The sequence below is a fragment of the Ahaetulla prasina genome, chromosome 1 (assembly GCF_028640845.1).
Source record: "Ahaetulla prasina isolate Xishuangbanna chromosome 1, ASM2864084v1, whole genome shotgun sequence".
Lineage (NCBI taxonomy): Eukaryota > Metazoa > Chordata > Lepidosauria > Squamata > Colubridae > Ahaetulla > Ahaetulla prasina.
Genome location: NC_080539.1, coordinates 257965956 through 257985481, shown reverse-complemented (window position 1 = coordinate 257985481; position 19526 = coordinate 257965956). Strand labels below are relative to the sequence as shown.

Below are 19526 nucleotides of genomic sequence, written 5' to 3'. Positions count from 1 at the left end.
GCTCTGCGTAGAGTAGCCTCTCTTCAACATTCCTTACCACCCACTCACCCCCCCTTGGTCTCTGTGCTAAGCTCTCTGAATGGTTGCTTGGGTCTGTTCTTCTGAGCTTGCCTTTGTTGCTCGGCCGCCCTCTGCCGGTCAGGTTGCGAAGTGACAAGAAGGCATAGTTGGTTACCCTGGTGGGAACGCGTCGTCGTTTTATTCCTTTCTGTCGCGTGCCGTGTCGCAAGGATAGCAAGACGTATTACGATTCATTATTGTTGCTGCCTAGGTGCGTTGACGTTACTATAGTCTCTCTTCTAGGGGCCCGGGACTCGGTGGCCTTGCTGGCCATAGATCTTGGGTTCACTCGTAGCAGAACCAGTAAACGGGCTGCCCGCCCTCCAATAAAGCTCTTTGCTGTTTTCTGTACATTGGGGCTTATTTTAGCATCGAGAAAATTAGAAAAAGTTAATGTTGGGAAAGACATTTCTATTCCGTTCTGTGTAGTTTGGAAAAAGCAGGTGGCCCTTGCATTTTAAAACAGTTTTGGGAAAAGATTCATGGGTTTGTTTTAGAATGTGAGGAAATAGTAGGAGAGAGTTTTTTTAAATTTTTATTCATTTTTTTTGCAGACTAAAACAATGCAAATTTAAAGAAGGAAAAATAGGGGAAAGTGATAAATTTAAAAACAGGAAGCAAAAGGATATAAAGAAGCATCTTCTACTCCTTACAGCAATTATAAATGCATTTATAATTTCTATAGATATCGCTCCCTTCTTTCCATATTCTTCATAATCGTCAAACCCATAAATCACAAGTTCATTTTTGTTCTGTTTTTAGCTTAAAGTCCATACAGGATTCCAGTCACTGACAAAATGTAGTTGCTGCCTTTTCCCTAATCAAATAACTCATTTTTTGCCATCTCTGCAAATTCTGTCATCTTCACCAACCTCTATTGTGTGTATTTCAGATGTTTAATCTTTGTGCATGTGTTAATGATCTTGCTGCAGATAAAAAGTGAGAAGATTTTGTCTGGCAGAGAGTTTTTAGACAAGGCCTTCCAATCTGTTTAATTAGCCAATCTTACAGTACATAACTATATAGGTGTGCCCCTTATCTAAAGCAGTGTTTTTCAAACTTGCAACTTTAAAATTGATGAACAACTCACAGAATTCCACAGCCAGCATTTTAAAGTATCAAGTTTGGGGGGAAAAAGTACCCAAGGAATATTATTTATGGCATTAATCTTATTGGTTTTCTAAAAGACAACTTTTGTTCATGCAGCTGTGTTGATAATTTTAGTAATCTCTGCTTTTTGAAAGAAATTTTGTTTCCAGAAATTGGATGTTTCCACTTTACTGAGTTAAAACCCTATCTAGCCATCCTTAAACTGGCAGAAAAATATATCTGCATGGGATTTACTATCCCCATTGCCAATCCCAGTTTCTGCCAGTCACCTGTCTTGCTTCCAAAACTATTTTAAATACCTTGATGCTGCCCTTGGTTGGTCTTAGAATAAGAAGAGAAATGTTCCTTTTGACAGTGGCACAGTTTAGGAAATTTTAAAACTATCTCACCGTGTGGGGATAAAGGCAATATTATAGATGCAAATTTCTACTAGTTAGTTGAAAAAGGGGATATGGTTTTAGTCATGTAGGTTTCAGTGAATCTTGTCTAAATGAAACTGACTAGGATTCATCCTGTATTTTTTTATGTAAATGTAGCCACTTCTTGTGATAGAGGGATGGTAAAGGACAGGAAGTACAGGCAGGATTTCGAAGAGGCAGAGGAACTAGAGATCAAATTGTCAACATATGCTGGATCATGGAGAAAGCTAGGGGGTTCCAGAAAAACATTTACTTCTGCTTCACTGACTATGCTAAAGCCTTTGATTGTATGGATCACAACAAATTGTGCCAAGTTCTTAAAAAGATGGGAGTACCAGACCTTCTATTTGTTTCTTGAGAAATCTGTATTTGGGTCAAGAAGCAACAGTGAGAACTGGACACGGAACCACTGATTGGTTCAAAATTGGGAAAGGAGTCTGGCAAGGCTGTATACCAGGGGTAGTCAACCTTTTTATACCTACAGCCCACTTTTGTATCTCTGATAGTAATAAATTTTTCTAACCACCCACCGGTTCCACAGTAATGCACCGTGTATCGTCGTCTGCACATGCCTCTCGTGCATCGTGGATTGGGTTTGGGGGTGGGCACTGGCTACCAGCTCTGCTTGTCTGTTACAGCTGGCTGGTGTGGAGGGAGATGCGCAAGCTATTCTGGGACGAGGCTCTTTTGTTTGCGCTCGCACTATAGAGCCATTTAGTTTCACTTATGTAACGTGAACTAAATTTATGCACGGGTGATACAAATTTCTGAAAATTTATTTTCAGAAATTTAAATTGTCACAGGAAATTTTATGAAAACCTATTGAAAATGTTTTTAAATAATGCTATGAAAAAATTTTTAAAAGTCAATTAAATTTAAAAAAAAAAGGAAAGTGCTTCAGTATTGGACAAAACCCTTACCGCCCACTATGAAACCTGGAACACCCACTAGTGGGCGGTAGGGACCAGGTTGACTACCACTGCTGTATACTACCGTCCTGCCTATTTAACTTATATGCAGAGCACATCATGAGAAAGGCGGGTCTAGATGAATCAAAAGTTAAAATTAAGATTGCCGGGAAAAATACCAACAACCTCAGATATGAGATGATACCACTCTAATGGCAGAAAGCGAAGAGGAACTAAAGAGCCTCTTGATGCGGGTGAAGAAGGAGAGTGCAAAAGTTGGCTTGAAACTCAACATTAAGAAAACTAAGATCATGGCATCTGGCCCTCTCAATTCCTGGCAAATAGATGGGGAAGAAATGGAGGTAGTGACAGATTTTATTTTCCTGGGCTCCAAGATCACTGCAGATGGGGAGTGCAGCCAAGAAATTGAAAGACGCTTGCTCCTGGGGAAGAAAGCTATGGTAAACCTAGACAGCATACTAAAAAGCAGAGACATCACCCTGCCAACAAAAGTGCGTATAGTCAAGGCTATGGTTTTCCCAATTACAATGTATGGCTGTGAAAGTTGGACCATAAGAAAGGCTGAGCGCCAAAGAATTGAGGCCTTTGAACTCTGGTGCTGGAGAAGACTCCTGCAAGTCCCTTGGACTGCAAGGCGAACAAACCAGTCAGTCCTAGAGGAGATCAACCCTGACTGCTCTTTAGAAGGCCAGATCCTGAAGATGAAACTCAAATACTTTGGCCGCCTAATGAGAAGGAAGGACTCACTGGAGAAGAGCCTAATGCTGGGAAAGATTGAGGGCAAAAGAAGAATGGGGCGACAGAGAATGAGTGGCTGAATGGAGTCACTGAAGCAGTAGGTGTGAGCTTAAATGAACTCCAGAGGATGGTAGAGGACAGGAAGGCCTGGAGGAACGTTGTCCATGGTCTCGCGATGGATAGGACACAACTTCGCAGCTAACAAGAAGCCACTTGTTAAATTATTTAAAATTTTGGTTTTAACTTTGTGGTGCTTAGTCAAAAAAAATCTGATGGTTGCAGAATTATATAATGTCTAACACTGGAAATATAAACTTAAAATTCCACTGAGCAAGTAACTTAATTTTCACTATATTTAGAGATATTTACTTTTTTCCCTAGTGTTTGCTGTATGTGTATTCAGTTGGTTTTCCATTTTTTTTCCTTGTTCAAAATTAAATAGAAAAGATTATGAACACTACTAAGGGGATAAATATACTCCTTTATATATGAAGAAGGGGCATAATAACTAATATCATTTTATATCACCTGAGCATTAACAGAATATTTTATGTTTTGTCAGTTTTGCATTGCCTCTTATACTTCCATTTTCCTAACTATAGCAATGTAGAACAATGTCAATTTTCTTTGTCGTAAATCATGCTAAGACCTTTATTATTAAACACTATTGTTAACATGTATTTGTATAACGCAAACTATATGTATCACATTCTGGCAAATGGCAGAACATTTCAGTTACTAATTCCCTCAGGTAACAAACATTTGCTTCATTTTTAATTTTACATTTACCTTCTGTTGTAACTATGTTTTCATATTGTACAATTTCTACCATTTCTACTGAAAGGCTGATTAGCATTGTGAACTGTAATGAAAATGATTGGTAGCAGGTGACTGTTAATAACACAACTCTCCAAAAGGTGATTAGTAGCGAAGGCAGTGTTGATAACAACTAATACGTGATTTAACTGATTTTTACTAAATCACAATTTATTGGATTATTAATCATGCATTAATTCTTACGTGTTATATGTATGCTTATCCTTTATATATGTTTTTAAAGAAATTATTAACTCTTTGTGGTCTACCCTTCCTATTAAGACCATAATAAAGATTTGAAAAGAGAAGCTGTAATCACATTAAGACATAGCTTAATGAGTATATCTAAACTAAAATTTTGAGGCCTATAGAAAATCTTCTAGTTCAGAATCAAAATTAATTTCATACACCAAACAATGAGTTCTGCACTAAATCAACATTTGAAAGGAACCATATATGAGAAGCAGTGTTGTGTTTTCTTCCTCAGTTCCCATAGGGTGATGGGTTCAGCAGCCCCCAGACTGAATACACCAGGTGAGTTAAGCAGGCAGTTTTTCACATAGTCATGTGCCAAGTGATTAAGAGCTTTACAGGTAAAGACCAGCTCTTTAAATTTTACGTGGGAGCCTACTAAAGCCAATGCTGTTTTTTTACACTTTTCATAGATAGCTCCATGTAAAGTAAATGATTGGAGCAAGAGGTGTGCTTTGCAGAGGTGGGTTTCAGCAGGTTCTGACCAGTTCTGGAGAACCGGTAGCGGAAATTTTGAGTAGTTTGGAGAACCGGTAGTAAAAATTCTGACCGCCCCTGCCCCCATCTGTTCTCTGCCTCCCAAGTCCCAGCTTATTGAGAAGAAATGGGGATTTTGCAGTAACCTTCCCCTGGATTGGGGAGGGAATGGAGATTTTGCAGTATCCTTCCTCGAGTGGGGTGAGAATGGAGATTTTACTGTATCCTTCCGCTGCCACGCCCACCAAGCTACACCTAGCAAACCATGCCATGCCCACCAAGCCACACCCACAGAACCTGTAGTAAAAAAATTTGAAACCCACCACTGGTGCTTTGGGAGAAAAGGCGAAATCTCCTTTGGATTGAGCTCAATTTCTGGTGATTTCATGGGCAAAGTCATATAGTTTGTTTAGCAACATAGAGACACAGCAAGGGGAAATGGGACTGGTTGGATGCCATTTTTTTACCTTCTCCCCTTGGTTAGGTAAAAGAAACACTGGCTGATTTATGTTGGTTTTTTAGTATTTCAAGATTGACTGCAGTGAGAAAAAAATAGGGGTGGCTTTGAAGATGTTTCTGATGATTTTGGGGAGTGAAAGCAGGAGCCTTTTGGGAAAGCTTACATTCAGCAAGGTCTACCCCAAAACACATCTTACCTCCTACTCCAACCCTCACTATTGCCTTACTTCACCTGTAGCAGGTCCTTCGCCTTGAAAGAGAAATGATGGGGCACAATCAAAGCATAGCAATGCCCATTCTACAGGTTTTGACATTGGATAGAAGGGAGGCTATAACCATTTCAGACTCCAGAGCTGTTTTGTGGCATAGGTGCTGCTGCATCTCATTTCTGTTCTCATTTTTTTCAGAAGATTAGTAAGAGGGTAGTAGTGGAATCAATCACACTATTATTATACTAACTCAAATACTGATAAAATAGGCTGTCATTGGTCCTTCTATTAGGAACATTGTGGTAAACTGTTCTAGTTGTGCTTCCTGGCTCAAGATAATTGAAAGCAAACAGAGCAGTGCTGCTTTGCCCTATGCCCTAAATTAGTCTTTAGATCATAGCTGCTGACTAAATAATTCCAGGCTGTTATTAGCCCCTATAAAAACAATACTTTAAAAATTGCTTCTCTTGGTTTTCTGATTTAGGACTAGGCCACTGAAGGGAAATGAACTGGAGGTTGCATTTCAGAGTCTCTGCAGGGAAAACTGTGCTTCAGACTTCCAGTTTACAGAGATTAATTGGTAAGTCTCAAATCTGTTTCAGGTAGCTCACTGGATCTGGGAAAAGCATATCGGAGTTTAGAAAGGCTGTGGGGATTTGTGTCAGTAGGTGGACAAATATATGGGAGTTAGTATATTATGAACAACAAAGGGAAAAGTTGAATATAGGAAACAGTGCTGTTGAGATCCTCATCTAGTCACTAGGAATAAAGCTCAATTTACTTATTTTTACATTTTATTGCATAAATTGTAATCAAATACAATATATAATAAACAATGATAAAACTACTCCCATACGGGAAGCATTAAGCATGTAAAAGTTTGTTTTGCTGAGTTAAATTATTTGTCATTCCTTTACAAAATGATTCTTCACTCAATATTTCCCCCAAAAATGTTTTTTTAATAATTTTTAGGATGTAAGTCTCTGGATCTCTGGATGTATGCCCAGCGTCAGCATTTTAGAAATTCTTCCAGTCTGACAGCCAGCAAAAATCTTCCCTTAATTCCATTAAGATCTGCCCTCTGCTTTCCTCATGGAAAACATTTGCTGCAGAAGACTTCAGAAAGTAGCTTAAAAAATGCAACAGTCTTGTCTGGGATAAGGTAAGGCCTTGATATTCTTTGTATAAATATTATTTAACATGAAATTCTATTAAATCTTATTTAACAGTAAGGCTTAGTAAAACTCAGGAGATTTTTGACTGTTTGTTGTGAGCCTTTAATAAGCTACCTTTCAGGTTCAAAGTTCTCATTCTCATGATAGTTTTATTGCTGGCAGAAGGAAAGGATCCAGAAGACACTTTGTCTGTTTGGTATTAGATTAGATAGCATGTAAAAGGCTATTCTCTGCATAAAATGATACATATTTTTAAATGTCATTAACTTAATATAAAATACTTTTAAGTATTACAATCCATAGGTTATAGTACAATGTACAGTTATCAGGCATACAATTTAAAAAGAGTTTTTTTTTAAAAAATTAAAATTATTTAAACTAATGTAAAAATATGTTTTGTTACAAGGACAAAATCATCCCCATTTAATGATACTGTGAAGGAAATGTTTATGATGTTGGGTTGCATTCAGTCTCCAGAGTATTTTTCAGAGTTGTCTTCTGTGTTTTCCATAAGAATTCAGTTTTATGGGAATCAGGGCAGAATCCTTCTTTTTCAGATCAGGTTCTGAATATTTGGCAAGTACAGCAAAATAAGTTGGTCTGGAGAACAGATAGGATGAGATACTTCTACATTGCTTTTCTGGCAGAGACAGACTTGTCAGCAGGGTAAGACTTTTAGGAGAATGGCTGTCAATTTTGGCCAATGCCACTTCTTGTGTCTGAAATTGTGTTAGTGCTGATTGGAGGGAAGTTACAGTAATATAACAGTAATACGGTAATATTCAGATGTTGCCTCCATTCAACTAAGTATTTTCATACTGCATATCAAGGCCCAACTTTGTTAGCAATTAAACTTTAATCAGCTTTAATTATGCAGATACAGTATATCTAATACCCGGCTCTTGAAAATCTATCAAAGCGTCCCTCAAATGCAAAAAAAATCTTGGTGAATACCACATTTTACATAACATGCAAAAAGTGCTTTTCTGTGTAAAAAGTAGGAGCTAGAAAACTTATACTCTATGACAAATGATGCCATTGATTGTCCGTTTTGGCCTTAACTTTAAATGGAATTATCTAATAATTAAAAGCACTCTGTTCTCCATTGAACCTTATGGTGCAAATATGCCCAATAATGGTTTTTTTTCTACAATATCCCCATGGTGTTGCCTTCAGCTTGACTTGTCCATGAATGAGAAAGACCTAAGTCATCCTTGGCTGAACTGATGGTGTTTTTCGCTTTACCTTGGCATGGTCCAAGGATAATCTGTATAAAATTTCTTAAGCCATATCGTCCTTTATCAAGGAAATAAAGTAATTGCAATTATTTGAATGAGAGACAATAGGAACTGGCAATGGGAACAGAAAGCTCTATGCTAGTATAGTTTTTTTGTCAGCCAAAGGCTGGGTAGATCTGAGTAGAGGTTGCTTCAACTCCGGATCAAGGGAAGAAGAAAAGCTCATGCCGATCCTTTTCTGAATAAATTAGATAACAATCCATGGATGAGTATTCCTATAAATCACGGATTGGCCTGGAATATTGGTTCTTATTTTTTCCCTTATAAATGTTCTTCTTTATAATCTAAAGCAGGGGTGTCAAACTCGCGGCATCACATTGTTGTCACATGACATATCACAATTTTTTTCCCCCTTCACTAAACCAGGGGTGGGTATGGCCAGCGTGTGACGCATCCGGTCCATGGGCTGTGGGTTTGACACCCCTAATCTAAAGCATGCTTACTGATAATGTTTTTTGCAGGACCCAGGGAGTAAGGTTCTTCTCCCTATCCACACTCTCAAGCGTGTTTTTTGGAATTGGCCAAGGAGGAAATAATGGTGGAAATAAGAAGCTCAGCCTTAGAGATGTGATGGAACGCATCCGGAAGAAAGAATGCTGTAGGATAGTAGTGATGGCTGGAGCAGGACTCAGTACCCCGAGTGGGATTCCAGATTTCAGGTACTGTATGGAACTAGTCATACAGCTTTGCCAGCTTTAACCAAATAAGCATCCATCAAGACACAAGGATGGTCATCCATGATACCTGTTTTCAGTAGGTGTCACGCTGTCACATAGCTTTTATCATATGACAAATATCAGTGGCTCAAATACGGTATTTTTTGTTTTTGGAAACTGTAGGGAAATGTCGGTGTTATTTTTCTGCCTCTCCCAACACAGAGCCTTGTTTCCTTGGGCTATGTGAAATGTGGTACCTTCAAGAGTTTCTTTGGAGGTCCTCAAGAATGATTGTATTGCTAACAATAATGTTAGTATTATTGACCAAGAATCATTCAGCCTTTACTCTCCTTTTTTCTCAGTTGATCTTGCTATTCTAAGATATTAACACATTTCCTATTTATTTATTTAGTATTCAACTAGATTTGATTCCTGATTATGTGGTTATTTCAGGAACGTTTTCAGAACTGGTTTGGTATTTTCATTTTTTTAAGGTTGAGAAATTACGTTGATTTCTTGAATTAGATGCCTGTACCTAGGCATTTCTCTTGTTAAGACTTGGTGAACTTGGTTTCCTGGCCTATCATTATTCTAATTTTACTCTACTACTCTTTTTGCAGGTCTCCTGGGAGTGGACTATACAGTAACCTTCAGCAGTATAATATTCCATACCCTGAAGCCATATTTGAACTTAGCTACTTTTTCCAGAATCCCAAGCCTTTCTTCAGGTTAGCTAAGGAGTTGTACCCTGGCAATTACAGACCAAACTATGCTCATTATTTTCTTCGACTTCTGTTTGACAAAGGGCTCCTTCTGCGCCTCTACACACAAAATATTGATGGGCTGGAGAGAGGTGAGCCTCTTGCCACTGGCTCTGAGAAGATAAATTGAAAGCAGATTACACAGCAATAATATTTGTGGTGTGATGAGGGATCATCCATTTTAAATATCTTTGAGTTGGTGAAGAATTTGACCAAATCTTGTCTTTCTGCTTGTGTGTTCTAGTTGCTGGGATTCCTCCAGATAAACTAGTTGAAGCTCATGGCACATTTGCTTCTGCTACATGTACTGTCTGTCGAAGAACATATTCAGGAGAAGATTTCAGGGTAAGCCACAGTGCAGCAGATAACAGCACTCCAGGAATAGTACAAGTATTACATATATCATTTTTAATGCAAATGTACAGTCAGCCTGCTTCTGTTGATTCCAGGCCTCGAGAAAGGTAACATTTCAATTCTTGAAAGCCTTCTCCTACTAGAACACCAGCCAGTGGAGATATCTGCACCACAACTTTACCCTCACTTCACAGGGAGCATCTCCCTTACCCCACATCTCTCATGAGACAACCCGAGATCATCATCTTTTCTCACCTAACAGTGAAGTTAGCTGTGTGATTTCTCCAAAATGCAAAGCAGACATTGATAAGGACAAAGACAACCAGCCACTAATGCTCCTCCAATTATCAGCTTTTTCCTGGCTGCTCCTATTCATAGGCTAGGCCTCCTTCCACTGGCCAAGCTAAGAAATCACAGTAGCTGCCAAACTCACTGGCTCCTCTTTTCAGATGGATCCATGTAGTTCAACTAGATCCTAGATCTTTGCTTCAGCAGGCTCATAGGATTGCCTTTGCTTTTATCGTAGTTTTGGTGTGCGCTGTCCTCAGTTGTGATGTCAGTCTTGTGGCTTGTGCTGCCTGATTAGGAACTTATATCCCTATTATCTGATTTCGTTTCAGGGGGATGTGATGACTGACAAAATTCCCAAATGCCCTGTTTGCACTGGAGTGGTCAAGCCTGATATTATATTCTTTGGAGAAGAGCTCCCTCACCGGTTCTTCTTGCATTTGACAGACTTTCCTATGGCAGACCTGCTTTTTATCGTTGGAACCTCCCTTGAGGTCTGGCTATTATGAACATGGGAAAGAGTAAGAGATGGGTTTGTAAGACAAAGTGATTCAGAGTCTCTGGAGAACACAGAGAAAAGCCATGAGAAGTGAAGGGAATGAAAGGGTGGCAGTTCAGCAATCAACAAAAGAGATGGGAAGGAATTTCAGAGTTTTAAGTTCATTATATTGTACAACAGGGGTATCCAACTTTGGCAACTTTTAAGACTTGCGGACTTCAGCTCCCAGAATTCCCCATGCTGGCTGAGGAAGTCCATGAGTCTTAAAGTTGTCAAGGTTGGACACTCCTGCCTGTAAAGCCTTAAGGATTCATTATCTTCAGCTGTCTTCTCTCATATGAATAATATTGCAGGCCTTCTTGCTAGGAGGTTTTACTCAAATATCTTTTAAGGACTCTTAGGAAAATCAGCATACAAACGAAAGTACTGTATCATCATCTTGAATCTTGACAGTGCCATTTTTAGTACCCTATGATTTGTGCACAGCTCATATAGAGTGGCCATATTCAGAAGTTTGTTGTCAGCTTTCAGTTAGCATTTGAAGATCTATAACAATTTTTTTTCTTAGAAAAAAATATCCTAAAGTGCAGCAATTTTTACTTTCCAAGAGAAACAACTCCTTACACTCTCCTTTCTAATGCTTTATTTTAGGTGGAGCCCTTTGCTAGTCTGGCAGGAGCTGTCCGTGGTTCTGTGCCCCGTGTTCTGATCAATCGAGACCTGGTGGGGCCATTTGTGGTCCAGTCACAGCACAATGATGTAGCTGAACTGGGAGATGTAATCAGTGGAGTGGAAAAAGTGGTAGAACTGTTAGGCTGGAAAGAGGAGTTACAGGAACTAATAAAAAAGGAAAAAGAAAAGGTATGTCATTTTGATTTGAAAACTTTGCCTCTTGCACTCTTTATTTTGCTGGCTGGAGTTATGAAAACAATACAATGAAGGATAAGACTTTAATTAATATAGACTACAGTTATTTTATCCATCAGACTATTTATCATAAGTCATATAGGTTTATTTTTCTTACATTTGTTATAGCCCTCCCCAATTCCATGGGATGCTATCACTTTCCATCTTGGATAACTCAAGGGAAATGACTATGTCATCTGTACTGTGTGACTATTTATTGCATTTTCTTATTTATTTCAGTAACGCTTTGCTTTGTCAGAGTGAAACTTGAGATTTAGAAGCAATTAATAAAATTATAATTTGGGTATTCCTTGCATATCAACCACTCATTCAATAACCAAAGTTGCAGTAGAACTGAATGAATGGTACTTAAGATAGTTCCTTTAATTTTCTGCCATTGCAGCACCCTAGTCACATGATTGTTATTTGCTTGCTTGGCAACTAGCTCACACTCACAAAAGTTGCAGCATCCTGCAGTCATAGGATTGACATTTGCAACCTTCCCTACAGGCTTCTCAGAAACAAAGGCAATGGGGAGTTGGTAGGGAAGGTTCTGGTTAGTCTCCCACCTTCTGCTCACTGCACCACACCCTTCTTTTGATTTCCCCGCCCTTGTATCAACCTGTATCTTTCTTCCTTCTGTGTCCCTGTACTCGTGTGAACCTGTGTCCCCCCTCCCTTGGCCTCCCTGCACTCACAATGTACCATAGCACATTCCCAACTCATGTGCAGCCTGGGCCAATTATGTAAAATCTCTCTGTTTTGAGAGAAGGCCACACATTCTGTCCTATAGCCCAGAATGATATGATGCAAAGCATCAGTACATTCTGCTCGGGTTCAGGTAAAATTGGTTCTTCTTTGTGCGCTTATTTTACCATTTGGCAGTAATGTTTTTGTTTAATTAAATACAGTCTCTACTTAATCACTTTTTCTTTGGGGGGTGGGGAAGAGTATCTCAGCAGTTGGCGTGAGTTGTAATCCATGTTTTTTGTGTTTTCAGCTGGATATAAAGGAGAAATAGAAGTGTATTCTCTACTTTTGAGAAGATTTCACTCCTCAAAAAGTAACATATGCCTCAACCAAAGTTTATAGTGATAAATTCACAGATTGGGGTGAAACGATGGAGTATTTTGTTCACCTAGTAGGTAACGGTAAGAACTATCTGGAGATAGTAATTTAACTCCTTGGACATTTTTGAGGCCTCAGAGCAGGGCTTGTTCTCAAGCCTCTTTAGGAAATGAAAATAATTTGATGAAGACTAAACCTTTGATCCCAGTGACCAACCCAGATTGGATCCTGCAAATAATTTGAATTTAATTTTCTATGAAGACAAACTGTAAACATTTTCAATGTAACTGCTACCTCCCTTTTAGAAGGCATTAATTCCCCCCCCCTTTTTTTTTTTACCTTTTTCACTTGGATTATTTCTGAGTCATTTAAAAAGTATCACAGATCTGGGGTGTTTTAGTCAGAGCCTCAACAAGAGTATTATTTCATTCATTCTGAATCCACAATTTTCTGACGACTTGGAAGAAATCAATATTGGGAGTGCAGTTTTTATCAAAAAGTGAATTCCAATTTTATTTATTTATCAACATGTAAAGAAAAAGTTCTTAAAATAATGTGTATATTAATTCTCAGATAATCACTTATGTAACTTGAAAAGATAACTTGTTTATGCATCAACATTTCTAGTAAGAACTAGCATATACAGGAATCCTTTACTGCTGCTGGATGAATGTGTAGCATTTGCAACTACAGTTAAATTTAAAGCAAAATAAAATCTATTTTAACAATAACTCAGTATTTCTTTTGACTAATTAAAGCTTTTATTCTCTGACCTTGATTTTATTTAATACTTATATTTCAAATACTTTGGTTTCATCAATCCATCAAACCATTCAACCATTGGTTGAATCCATTCAGCAGATTCAACATCAGTTAACTAGTTTCCTGTATGTTATCCTCTTAAAAGAGATGGTGGTGTGCCTTTAAGAATTTTTTGTTTCATTTTATAGTAGTCATTACCATAAGTGAAGAGCTCTTCAGAAATTTGTTGATAAGACTACAACTCTCAACAGCTTTAGCCAAAATAGGCTAAGGTAAAAAAAAATGCTTTGAAATGTAATCCAGCAAAATCCGAGGAAAGTCACAAAATCCCCTTTCCTGCCTCATGTTATCTTCATAAACTGTGACAAATTCTCTTCTAATCCAAATTAGCAGTGGCTGAAAGATCAATAAGCCAGGTTAGATCTTCCAAACAAACTATCACTACAGATTGAGCATATACCATATTTTTTGGAGTATAAAATGCACTCCCCCCCCACCAAAAATAGTGGGTGGAAATGTCTGCATCTTATAGAGCGAATACGGGCCTGTTTTTGGCCTCCCAAACCCTCCGCATGTCCTGTTTTTGCCCTCCCTGGCATCCAGAGGCACTCTGCAGACCAAAAATGGGACGTGCGGAGGCAAAAAACTATTTTTTGTTCTTGGTTTCATCCTCTAAACCTAGGTGTGTCTTATGGTCCAGTGCATCTTATAGTCTGAAAAATACAGATAATTAATGAAATTGATATTTTGTTCTTCCCTTATCAACTTAATATTGTCTTGACTGTAATATTTCTGTAAATGGAATCATCCACATTGATTTTAGCTATGCCTTACATCTTTTATAAATACCTATCTGTTTTTAAGATTCGTCACCCAAATAATTATAGACAAAAGTACGCATCTTGGTATTGGAAGGGTTTGTTTATTCCAATGAAAAATTTTAATTTACATTTGTGCTAAGTTTTGAATTGCTAGTAAAATGAAAACAAGCTGGGAAATGGAATTCCTTTCTAAACCAGGAAGTTTAAATTCAGATAAAGGATGAAAGTAACCTGTGAATGCAAAATGCTATCAAAATACAGAAAATAAAGCTGATAATTTATGGAAATAAAGCAGTCTTTTGTCTCAACAGTACAAAGAGCAATGTTATTTCAGACAACTAAACATGTAGGAAGAGGAAGGCAAATGTAGTTATGACTGAAAAGATGAAAGTCCTACTGCAAATATTGTATCTATAGATACTTCATTGTGAACCAAATACATTTCTGTATTTCTCATATATTCCCGTATTTTATTTTGTGTGGTAATTTTATTAAATATTACAATTAAAAATTTAAATGCTAATGCAAACTAGGAAAAAAATAAAAATGTACAGGAAAATAGTGCAGAAAACAAAAAAGAAAAAATGTAAGGAAAATGAGTATAAAGAAATGACTCCACTCCTTTATCACATGCATAAGCAATTTAAATATCTTTTTATCTTCTCTTAAGATACAAATTATCTCTTACTAGATCTCATCTATAAACAAATCCTTAAAACTTCATTACTGATCAATAAAAGTCCATTAAGCATTACCAAAGATATTTATTTTAACTTTATAAAATAAACCAACTTTATATTTCTACCTTTTATTTTTAACAGACTTGATTTTTAATCCATTCAAATAATGTTTTAGAACTTGGTTTATTTTCTGTCTCACAATTCTTCTCATGAAATTCTTCAAAACTTTAACAAGTCTCTGGTAAATCCAATATAGGGTAGATATTCAGATCATTCTTTTCATTTGTTATTTGTATATCCAGTGTAGCATTTTTTTCTATATCATTTGTGTAGCCTATCACTTTTAAATTATTTTTAAGTCATCTCAGTCTTATCCAGGAAAACTTGTTCCTCTTCCATAACATATTTTAAACACAGTCTATTTATAACAGCAGATATTTCAAAAATTAACTTTTGGGTTATTGTTCACAAATATCCCTCAAAAAGTCCAATCTTACAGTATTTTGTTCCATTCTATACTAGTAAGTCAAGTTTAAATGTCCTCTCCTTTAATTGTAATTTTCAGTTCCTTCCAGCATCCAATTTTTAAAATGTTTACAATGTTTTGTTAAAGAATTCAAAAGGACAGCATTTTCCCTGGGGAAGGATTCTTATATTTGAAATTTTTATTTCAAATTTATCTGGAGTCTTACTCCATTTGTAACTTTCCAAAATCAGTGTTCTACATCATTTTTTTGCTATTTAATCAGAAAGTTTTTTTAAGTCCTTAAACTTAACCCCTTGTTTTGCAATGAGAACTAAACTTACTCATTGCTGTAAAATCTGTTGTTCCAAGGATTCTGAAAACAGTTAGTAAGCAATTTCCAAGTGATTAAAAAGGAAATATGTGAACCTTGTGTCCAAAAGGACATGGATTATGGTTTGGATGAAGATAGTGCTTCTCATCTTCCAAAGCCCTAAACCTGCTGGACTCTTCATGAGGAGCAACTGCCTGGACCATGTGTGGACAATCCCAAGTCCTTTCCTTATCTGGAGAGGAATCCAAAAGAGTTGGTCCACTGGTTGTCTCTTCATTCCACTGTAATAGTTGGCTCCCCTGTCTTTAGCTCCTCATTTCTTCACTGGAAATCCTACATTCCCGCATTTATTTAAACATACTTCCTTGAACCTACCTACCTACACACATACACTCATACTCATACTTTCAACTATGGTTCTTGTGAAGATTTCCAACCATCCTTAAAAGGTAAAGGTTCCCCTCGTACATATGTGCTAGTTGTACCTGATTCTAGTGGCCTTATCTCCGTTTCAAAGCCAAAGAGCCAGCACTGTCTCCATGTTCATGTGGCTGGCATGACTAAACACCAAAGGCGCACAGAATGCTTTTACCGTCCCACCCAAAGGTAGTCCCTATTTTTCTACTTGCATTTTTTACGTGCTTTTGAACTGCTAGGTTGGCAGAAACTGGGAGAAGTAACGGGAGCTCACCCCATTATGCAGCACTAGGGAGTCAAACTGCTGAACTGCCAACTTTTTGATTGACAAGCTCAGCGTCTTAGCCATTGAGCCACTGCGTCCCTTTCCAACCATCCTTAAGGTGTTCTAAAAAAGAATGGTATGCAACTACATTGATTGTCACACAATACATTCATAAAAATGCACTTTGTTCACACATTTTCATAATATATTTCTAGACATGTATACTATACATACACATTCATATTTGCCTACAGTTCCCATGTGTATCAACTATAACATAGTTTTTAAATGTTGTGTTTGGCCCAGGGATTAACTTAAATCCCTAATTCATAACAATTTTTTCTCCCTAAACAATTGACTACATGTGTGTACTCTTAATGTTTCATGTGCTATAAGCTCACTTGAAACCACCAGAGGATGAAACTCTTAAACAATGAGGAGAAAAGACAGTCAGAAAGACAAAACTATAAAAAGCTTTCAACAGAAGAAGTGCTGTAGGGCTGCCAAAACAGAAATTAGATGAATCTGGGTGGAGGAATCTAAGCCATCAAAAGTTTTTTTCCAGGTGTTTGTATCAGAAGATCAGTCCTGATATATAGAGACAATAGCAGGTCCATAGACTTGTGAGAAATAGAGGAGGGTGACTCAGTCTATTTCCAAATCAGAATCAGATGATAACCTTTGCTCAGCCATCTGATGAACAGCTTCATCCAGGGAGGTTACGTTGAGAGAGCTTAAATTGCCATCAGGATCCAGGCCCATAGGTCTGATGATTTGCTGTCTTCAAAGGAGAAAAAGAAGAAATTACAGGGATGGAAAAAAAGTGATTTCACCCTAGAGAAAAGCCTTATAGAAACTGCCATGAAATATCTTCTGACAAGTGAATATAATGAAGTGTTCATTCATCAAGTTAAGCTATGAAGATCTTGTGTGAGGATCTGCATCCTTTTATTAAAATTGAAAGAAAATATTACTCCTAATAAAAACAATCCTAAAATTTCCAGAGATTGATCCACAATGCGTGTACTGGGATTGGTTTTGCTAACAGACATTTTTTGAAGAAGGTATGAAACTTCAAAAGATTCTAAACAGACACTTTGAAATATAATTGCTGTTTGTTTTATAGTGTATAACTGTTTGTCTTAAGTGATTTGTAATTCATCTTGGCCCCAGTCAGATGTCTTTTTTATTTATTTATTTATTTTTATTTATTAATCATACTTTTATACCACACCATCTCCCGTAGGACTCAGGGCGGTTCACAGGCATATTAAAAGACAGTATAATAAATAAACATTAAAAACCCAATTAAAACTAAATATTATCATAGCCAAATCACTAAAAACGGTACAAAACCGGTTAAAAACCCGTTAAAATTTAGCTAAAACATTTTATTCTTAGGCTAGTCCAGCGCGTTGAAATAATAAAGTCTTCAGTTCACGTCTGAAGGTCCAGAGGTCGGGGAGTTGTCGTAATCCCAGAGGAAGCTCGTTCCACAGGGCTGGTGCTGCCACAGAGAAGGCCCTCCCCCTGGGGGTCGCCAACCTACATTGTTTGGTCGACGGCACCCTGAGGAGGCCCGCTCTGTGGGAGCGCACAGGTCGTTGGGAGGCAATCGGTGGCAGAAGGCGGTCTCGAAGGTATCCCGATCCTAAGCCATGGAGCGCTTTAAAGATGGTAACCAAAACCTTGAATTGCACCCGGAAGGCTACCGGTAGCCAGTGTAGGCCGCGCAGGATGGGTGTTATATGGGGGCAACGCGGTGCTCCCTCTATCACCCGCGCGGCCGCATTCTGGACTAACTGGAGCTTCCGGGTGCTCTTCAAGGGGAGCCCCATGTAGAGAGCATTGCAATAGTCCAGGCGGGAAGTGATGAGGGCGTGAGTGACCGTGCGTAAGGCGTCCCGGTCAAGGAAGGGGCGCAACTGGCGAATCAGGTGGACCTGATAAAATGCTCCCCTGGCGACGGCTGTCAAATGATCCTTTAAGGACAGCCGATCGTCCAGGAGAACGCCTAGGTTGCGCACTCCCTCCCTGGGGGTCAACACTTCCTCCCCCACAGTCAACGATGGTGTAAGCTGACTGTACCGGGACGATGGAACCCACAGCCACTCTATCTTGGAAGGGTTGAGTCGGAGCCTGTTCCTCCCCATCCAGACCCGCATGGCCTCAAGACACCGGCCCATCACCTCAACGGCTTCATTGGGGTGGTTCAGGGTGGAAATGTACAGCTGAGTATCATCAGCGTACAGATGATAATCCACCCCGAAACCACGGGTAACTTCACCCAGTGGCTTCATATAGATGTTGAACAGGAGAGGCGAGAGAACAGACCCCTGAGGCACCCCACAAGTGAGGCGCCTTGGGGTCGACCTCTGCCCCCCTGCCAACACCGTCTGCGAACGGTCAGAGAGATAGGAGGAGAACCACCGATAAACGGTGCCTCCCACCCCCAATCCCTCCAACCGTCGCAACAGGATACCATGGTCGATGGTATCAAAAGCCACCGAGAGATCTAATAAAACCAGGACAGAGGAACAACCCCTGTCCCAGGCTCTCCAGAGGTCATCCACCAATGCGACCAAAGCCGTCTCGGTGCTGTATCTGGGTCTGAAACCGGACTGGAACGGGTCCAGATAGACAGTTTCCTCCAGATGTTGAAAGAAGAAGCTTTCTAAGAAGCGAAGGTTGGAGACTGGATGGTAGTTCGCTAAAACAGCCGGGTCCAGGGAGGGCTTCTTGAGGAGGGGCCTCACCACCGCCTCTTTCAAAGCGGCGGGGAAAACACCCTCCAACAAAGAAGCGTTGGTAACTCCCTGGAGCCAGCCTCGTGTAACCTCCCGTGTGGCCAGTACCATCCAGGAGGGACACGGGTCCAATAAACATGTGGTGGAATTCAACCTACCCAACAATCTTTCAGCTCAGTTTTTTAAAACCTTTACAGAAATCCATACTGAATTTAGAACCTATACATGGCAAACCTATTAAGATCCTTTTAACTACCAAAGGAACATGACTAAGTTTCCTGAGTCTCAGTTCTGTGAAGGTCTTAGAAAGCAAACAGTTCATACATGAATGTTCTTCAGGAGATACTACTAAATGATATGGAATGCAAATTCTTTGGGTAGCCATTAGGATGTTTAAAGTAATAAAATTATGCTTTCCTCATATGGCTCAAGCACAGTACTTTAATGCTCATAGAATCCAAACAGAATTTTGAAATCTATACAAAATTAAACTGGTATGTCAAGTCATAAATCCGTACAAAACACATTAACCATTTAGTATGATGTGTGAACTCAGCCTAAGA

General features: G+C 38.8%; 2 protein-coding genes across 10 annotated transcripts in view; one reads left to right on the top strand and one right to left on the bottom strand.

Annotated features, from left to right (window-relative positions):
* The first annotated feature begins 40 nt into the window (after nucleotides 1–40).
* Nucleotides 41–14001, top strand: SIRT3 (sirtuin 3). 6 transcript variants are annotated; one of them, XM_058155926.1, is made up of 9 exons: nucleotides 41–271; nucleotides 4560–4606; nucleotides 5954–6049; nucleotides 6442–6631; nucleotides 8404–8601; nucleotides 9219–9451; nucleotides 9604–9704; nucleotides 10334–10495; nucleotides 11152–12400. In XM_058155926.1, the coding sequence occupies exons 3-9, from the start codon at nucleotides 5974–5976 to the stop codon at nucleotides 11437–11439; spliced, it is 1248 nt and encodes a 415-aa protein (XP_058011909.1). In that variant the 5' UTR covers nucleotides 41–271; nucleotides 4560–4606; nucleotides 5954–5973; the 3' UTR covers nucleotides 11440–12400. The 6 variants fall into 6 exon arrangements, with proteins under 6 accessions (XP_058011909.1, XP_058011900.1, XP_058011917.1 ...); XM_058155934.1 differs by lacking the exon at nucleotides 4560–4606 and adding an exon at nucleotides 12407–14001 and having other exon boundaries at nucleotides 49–271; nucleotides 11152–11361; XM_058155917.1 differs by lacking the exon at nucleotides 4560–4606 and having other exon boundaries at nucleotides 43–271.
* A 137-nt stretch (nucleotides 14002–14138) lies between these two features.
* RIC8A (RIC8 guanine nucleotide exchange factor A) overlaps nucleotides 14139–19526 on the bottom strand; it is a 36651-nt gene continuing 31263 nt past the window's right edge. For all 4 annotated transcript variants that reach the window (XM_058155886.1, XM_058155896.1, XM_058155876.1 and 1 more), the window contains one exon: nucleotides 14139–16997. In XM_058155886.1, coding sequence (XP_058011869.1) covers nucleotides 16862–16997 — 136 coding nt within the window. In that variant the 3' untranslated portion in view covers nucleotides 14139–16861. The remainder of the gene's footprint in view (nucleotides 16998–19526) is intronic.